Source organism: Mastomys coucha, unplaced genomic scaffold (assembly GCF_008632895.1).
Source record: "Mastomys coucha isolate ucsf_1 unplaced genomic scaffold, UCSF_Mcou_1 pScaffold5, whole genome shotgun sequence".
Classification (NCBI taxonomy): domain Eukaryota; kingdom Metazoa; phylum Chordata; class Mammalia; order Rodentia; family Muridae; genus Mastomys; species Mastomys coucha.
In genome coordinates, this window is record NW_022196911.1 from 98,264,420 (window position 1) to 98,271,447 (window position 7,028).

General features: G+C 45.4%; 1 protein-coding gene across 1 annotated transcript in view; it reads right to left on the reverse strand.

The window, feature by feature from the left end:
* Nucleotides 1-7,028, reverse strand: part of Lsm12 (LSM12 homolog) — a 22,859-nt gene continuing 15,831 nt past the window's right edge. The window contains exons 3-5 of the mRNA XM_031352844.1: nt 3,230-3,339; nt 1,625-1,751; nt 1-205 (exon numbers count right to left, since the gene is read on the reverse strand). Coding sequence (XP_031208704.1) covers nt 113-205; nt 1,625-1,751; nt 3,230-3,339 — 330 coding nt within the window. The 3' untranslated portion in view covers nt 1-112. The remainder of the gene's footprint in view (nt 206-1,624; nt 1,752-3,229; nt 3,340-7,028) is intronic.

The window sequence follows — 7,028 nt, forward strand, 5'->3', positions numbered from 1 at the left end:
AGAGTCAGCAAGAAATATAGGATCCCTTCCCTCCCCGGCCTGCCTCCACTGCAGCCACCACCACCACCACCTCTGTGGCTGGGTGCTGGAAGAGTCCTCCCTGTCTGTGGACTCAGGACGACAGAGCAGCCTCCTTCTGTGGTTGTTGGGCTTGTGAACGCTGCAGTATCTTTTGGCTTTCCACGTCTCTAAAATGTTTTTCAACCTGCAAGAGACCAAGCAACCAAGTCAGAGAGGGAGGCAAGGTCTCCTCTACAGTCTAGGCCCAGCTTCCCAAGCCTGGCTGTCTGGCTTGCTGTTATCCAATGCTCCCTGCACCCCACCCCCAACTGCAAGACAGGCAGCAGAAACCTCTTACTTCAGCCACATGTGTGGAAGTTAAGCTAAGACTGGCTTAATAGTGTAGCTATAAACTAACATGTAATAAAATGGGATAATTATTCCCACCAAAATTCCTCCCTCTTCTTTAACAATGAATTGTGTTAATTATTTCATTTTTCATTATGTGTAACTGTGTGTGTGCACGAGTAGGAGAGTGCAGGGCCAGAAGCCTTGGGTCCACCAGAGTTCAGAATACAAAGAGTTGTGAGCTGCCTTACATAATGTGGAGAACAGAATTCAGGTCTTCTTAAAGAACAGCAAATGCTCGTAAGTGCTGAGCCACCTCTTCAAGCCCCTTCTTCCTATCTAACATAAATACAGAAGAAGAAGCTAGCGGGTAGGAAAATCAGTCCTATTATACTTTATAAATCCACAACAGTGTAGGCCTGACAGGTGGCTCGGTACTTAGGAGCACTTGTTCTTGTAGAGGATGTGATTCGATTCCCAGCACCCACATGATAGCTCACAACCAGCTATAGTTCCAGTCCTATAGAATCCCAATGCCCTCTTCTGATCTCCACAGGCACCAGACACATACATGGTGTATAGACTCATATGCACGGATGGATGGATGGATGCATATGCAAAACACATCCATGATGTAAATTAAAAACAAAAAACAAAGAGATGTAACACGGCCTTTTAACCATCAGAGATTAAAAGCTGTTTTTCTACAACTGTTACACTCTAAAGCAGAACTACAGTTCTTAACGTACAGTTAAGAATCCATCTTGGGGGGGCTGGCAAGATGGCTCAGTGGGTAAGAGCACTGACTGCTCTTCCGAAGGTCCCAGCAACCACATGGTGGCTCACAACCACCCGTAATGAGATCTGATGCCCTCTTCTGGTGCGTCAGCTACAGTGAATTATGCCAGAACGATTGGAGCCAGAGTGAGTGGGGCCAGCAGAGGTCCTGAGTTCAATTCCCACATGATGTGTGTGGCTGACAGCCATCTGTATAGCTACAGTGTACTCATACACATAAAATAAATAAATCTTTAAATGTGCTGTAATTCTGCAATTATGTGGTAGAAGACACAGGGCTGACTGCTCACCCTATCCCATACCACCAAGGTTTCTATCCTCATTGTCCAAGACACAGCTGCAGAGCCCAGTGAGTAGGGGTATCAGACAGCACTGCTAGGAGACATCACAACTGCAGGAGCACACATGTCCTGCTGACAAGGGAGGACAAAGGCCAATGAATCCTCCCCTCCAAAAGCTCCACGGCTCCTTTACTTACTATTTTGCGTACATGGCTCAGTGCACTCCCCTCTTTGCCTTTACAATTTTCCACTTGATATGGGGGTGTAATAACAACTTCTTCCATGACTACAATGTTTTTTTCTTGCCATTTACAGTCTTTAATGCTGAAAGGAGAAGAACACAGGTGGTTGTTATACCCTGTGGACACCCCATTCCTCCCATCTAATGAACTAATGTCAGAGGCAGGTATCATGGCCCCACGCCTTTAATCCCAGCACTTGGGAGGCAGAGGCAGGTGGATTTCTGAGTTCGAGGCCAGCCTGGTCTACAGAGTGAGTTCCAGGACGGCCAGGGCCACACAGAGAAACCCTGTCTCGAAAAACCAAAAAAAGAAGAGAAGAGAAAAAAAATACCACTAGACAAATAGGCTAGCCCAAGTTCTTAGCTCACTACTGAGCCAGAAAGAGGAGACAACAGACATTCCCTGGGCATCTGTGGACAGGAAAACAACTTCACTAATGCACATTATCTATCCTAGGAAGAGCCCAGAACTATTAGTCTAAAGCACCAGGGGCCTGGAGAATCATAAAACATTTGATGGCAATCTCAGAAGCTCAAACCAAGTTACAAATGAACAACCAGACCTAAACCACTAGAACTTAGAGGTCTAGAGCAGAGGCTGCCAACTGCTTTCTAGACAGTGTCAGATCATAAGCGGCTACAGAAATCTGCCAACAGATGACACATATACAAGTGGGCAGAGCTGTCTTGCTGGTATAATCTGTCCACCCTTGACCTAGGGGTGAAAAATAGCACTTCTAGAAATAGTGATCTGTACTTTGCTTCCACCCAGCTTCTACCCTCAACCATGCAAGCTGCACTCCGACTGGCCCCACTCAATTACAAGATAAGCAGACACCTGCCCGACCAGGAAGATTCATTTGAGTTCACACATGGGGAATCCCAGGGCAGCTGATGCTACTAAGAGAATTCCTTCACATACCTGGAAATGCTCAGATCCACCTGGCCCCAGACAGTTTTACAGCCAGCTGCCATCTGTGCATCAGACCCTGGGTGGTTAAACAGGGTAACAGAAGGCAGCATGGGGGGAGAGGGGAGTTTGAGGAGGGTGTCAAATGTTCCAGCTTTTCAGCACTCAGGGAAGCTAGCAGAGTCAAATGACTTCTGCTGTGACAACATGTGTTTTAGGAGGAGGTTAAGAAGGTTGCCTTCTGTTCTTCCTAACTCCCTGTGCTTGTCCCAAGGCAAACTAGGGACAGTGATATAACTTCCTTTAATAAAAGCACAAGCTATCTTAGAGATAAGGGTAGCAGTAACAACAACAAACAAGAAGCTAACTGTGAGCTCTAAATTATGGATTACTAGTACCAGAGACCCTTACAAGACAATGCAATCCCAAACAAGTTTTCACAAATAGAAAGATTGCAATGACTGATTTAGGATCACAGTATTCTGTGCAAAGGGAGCTCCAAGTGCCACATCTCTGGATGACAATATGCTGCCAACAACTACACTAGCTGCCCTGGTACACTCTCAGCAAGACAACCACCCAGAACTTTTTGTCCGACAGACAGACAGTATCAGCTCTAGGAATAGGAACCCCTATACTCCCCCAACTCACGTCTTGTGAATGGTCTGGAAGAGCTGTTGGCCCTCCAGGGAGACACCAGCGCTGATTGCATAGGCCTGGCTCAGCTTCTCCTCCTTCTCCGTCCGTGCTTTGCTGGCGAGCTAAAGTGAGGGAGAGAAAAAAAAGACTCAGAAGTGTTCCTCTTCGTTCTTTCCTACTCAGAACCTTCAAACTAAGGAAACACGTCAGCAAAGATTGGTCTAGAGTCAGCATGGTTAGAGAGCCAATGAAACAAGCAAACCCCCAAATTCAGCATCTAGTTACTGCATGCAATTCCTGGCAAACACCTCTCTCTTCTATTCTTCCCGAGGGACTCCTATGTTCCAAACATGTACTGTGCTACTTTAGAGATTCATCCCAAAGAGAACATGAAAACACAAGGCAACTCCAGTGAAAAAGAACAGGAAAATGAGCAGGGGACATGCAGTGACAGGGTCAGGGGTGGCTCTGGGAAGTGATAGCCAGAGAGAAACACAATCACACACTTCTCCTTATAGAAGAGAGTACAGGTCACCCACTACTGCACTAAACTCAGGGTTAGAAACCAATGTGGACTTTAACAGACCAAGAGTTGAGACACAGCTCTTGGCAATCAATGCTCAGCTTGTCCAGCACCATAGGCTCATCTAACAGCCCGAGACTAAGTAAACGTACCCTATTTTCACCTGAGCTGAGGCAGCCTTGCCCCACTCTGCTCTGGTACGAATTCTACCTCGTGCCTGCTGTTTCACTATTTCCTGGTGGATCAATCTCAAATTGAACAAAAGAAATTCTAGTAAAATCTGGTAGTCTACTAAAATGCAAGACCCCTTCTGGCAAAGGTGGGTACCTTGTCAACCTGTATTGTCCCTTACACTATTGCTTGCTAGAAAAACTTTCAGTTTAAGACAAAACAAATGTGTTATACAAGGAAGTTAAGAAAAACAGGCACAGCTTGGGGATATGGTGGTGCACGCCTTTACTCCCAGTACTCAGAGGCAGAGGCAGATGTATCTCTGTGAGTTCAAGGCCAGCCTGGTCTATAGAGCTAGTTCCAGGACAGCCAGGACTAGAGAAACCTTGTTTCAAAAAAAACACAACAAAACAATGCAAAAAAACAAACCAACAACAACAAAAAACAGGCAAATAATGCATCTTTAAAACCAAGAGAATGATCTAAAGATTTTTCAATTCCACGAACACAGTCCATATGTATAATATAAATATACTAAAGCTGCAGCATATTAAATACACACAGTAATAGTAAATAGTGATCACAGAGGGGCTAGCTCACACATGCTCTCATTTTTAGCCTCTCCAGGTAAAAGCAGAAACCTGACAAACCTCTCCTGTGATCTGAAGCCAGAGATCACCTGGTCTCCAGATATGGACAGATACAAATATGGCAGCAGTGTAGTATTATCTTGCAGTCTGGGCTGCTGTTCTAGCCCAGACTACAACTCCACAGAGGAATCAATGTACTCTGAGCAAGTCAACTCCAACTGAAGTGAGAAAGCCTGGAGCTTGGAAACACTGAGTTTCTATGGAAAGAGAACTGCTGGTGTGTATTTTAAGCAATAATCAACGCCTTTTCAGGAACCAAGAAAACCCTGGTAACCAACCACAAGGGGTTTCCTTGAGTCTCACTTTCCAAACAATGTCTCAGAAAATGAAGTCTCCAAGGAAAGGAGGGCAGTGGCTTTCAGAGCCCCTGAGCGCCACACTCCTTCCCTGAGCTATACCTCACCTCCTGGACAATGGATCAACTATGCTATGATGCAATACCTGCAATCAGGCTGCAGAGCGCTCCACGTCCTGCAGATCCTGTCACCTTCAGCCAGCAGTTTACCTGTGTTTCATGGCAATGTGCGAGGGGCTTTAAGACTTTGCCTTCACTGGAGAGTTGTTCAATGAGGTCAGCTTCTTTCAAGATGCCCCAACAAGGCTGAGGCTGCAGCTTAGTTGATACAGCAATGGCCCAATAAGTTGAAGCACTAGGTTTGATCCCTAGCACTGCAGAAACTAGGGTAAGGTGACAAAGGCTAAGATCAGAAGTTCCAGGTCATTCTCAGCTCTACAGCAACTTCTAGGGGCTGGGATCTATCTGTGAGATCCTATCTCAAAAAGACCCAACCAGGCATAAAGAGTATTCCCACAAAAAACAATCAACATTCCTGGCCTCTCCTCAAAATTATGAGTTGGGGGTGGGGGGGGAGACATCATCATGATCTTGCTCTTCAAAAATCAGGAATGAACTCAGAGATTACAGACCAGTCCCCGGCAGAGCAAATGAACATCATTCTCTCACTTTTGTTTGCCAATAAATCTATATATGTCTACACTATTATTAACTGATATGTTCCAGGTATTTCCAAATTAGCAAACTTTTATGGTTCATGACTAAAGACAGAGAAAGGTGCCCACCCAGTGACAATCTTGAGCTAGATAAGGTTTTCGGTACATTTTAAAATATTCATTTGACTATCACCTACCCTATGCTAATTATCAGTGCTAGCTGCTGGCTTTGCTACCAATCAAAACAAGAACCAGTCAGCACCTCAAAAAAATAAGAAAGCGCCCGCCATGTTTAAGAGCACACCAGACTCAGGCAAATCCAAAGCACAAAGCCACAAGTACATGTCACTAATAGTATGTGGCTTAATTTGAAGTGATGTATCTGTCAACATGAATTTGTCCCCCACCACACTATGTATTGTTCCCACTGAAAACAAAGTAACTTCTACAAACCAGAGCTTCCTTTTGATGCCACTTTATAAACAGCATTTTGATGTGGGCAAAGGAAAAAGACCACATGAACGTGATACCAAAACAACATCAGTATTAAGTGGCTCTGGCTTGGTGAGATGACTCAGTGGGTAAAGTGCTTGCTGCCAGCCCCACTCACCTGAGTTCAGTAACCAGAACCCACAGGGTGGAAGGAGAACCAGCTCCTGAAACTGTCCTCTGACTTTCACATGCATGCATATGTGTACCCACACACATAAGAAACATGTACAAGATTAAAATATATATTAAATAGCTCCTAGTCATGTAATTTTAATTCACAGAGCCCTTTGTATACTCTGTGATATGTAGGGGGAGAGGACTCACAACAAGAAAATCCAAGCAATTATGTACTTCATATTGCTGCTAGCTGAGCTTTCTTTTCTCATGCACCCAAGAAAACACAGGTGCTGTGGGGACTCCAGAGGGATTCTTACTGTAAGCATTTAACAGACTGAAACAGCTGACAGGACAAGAGAAGCAGAGGCCAGGGAGAAACCTGCTGTGGTGACCTACTGACTTCACTGCACAGCTTGCCTTCCCCCTCTGGGTCTTGTAAGCAGCTACCCTTGCAGAGAGGTTAGGCAGCAATGCAGCTGCCACCTGAAATGGCTGGAGCTGCCTGCAAGCCTGGTAGGGAGAAGGGACAGACCAGAGTAGCTCAAAACCTCACTCCTGGAGCTTTCAGATGGACTCCTCCTCCTTTAAATGTAACTGACTTTTATGTGTATGGCTATTTTGCATGCACGCATGCTGTGTACTAGAAGCATCCCTAGTGTTCAAAGGCCAGAAGGTATCAGATCATTTGAGACTGAAGTGTGAGCTGCCATGTAGTTGCTAGGAATTGAACCTAGGTCCTCTGAAGAACAGCCAATGTTCTTAACAGCTGAGCCATCTTTTCTCCAGTCCCCGCCCACCCCCACCCCAAAGCCCTTTTGATGCAGGGTTTCACTACTTCTAGCTCAGGGTGGCCTAGAGCTTGCAATCCTCCTGCTTGCTTCTGCTTCAAAGTGATGGGATTACAGAC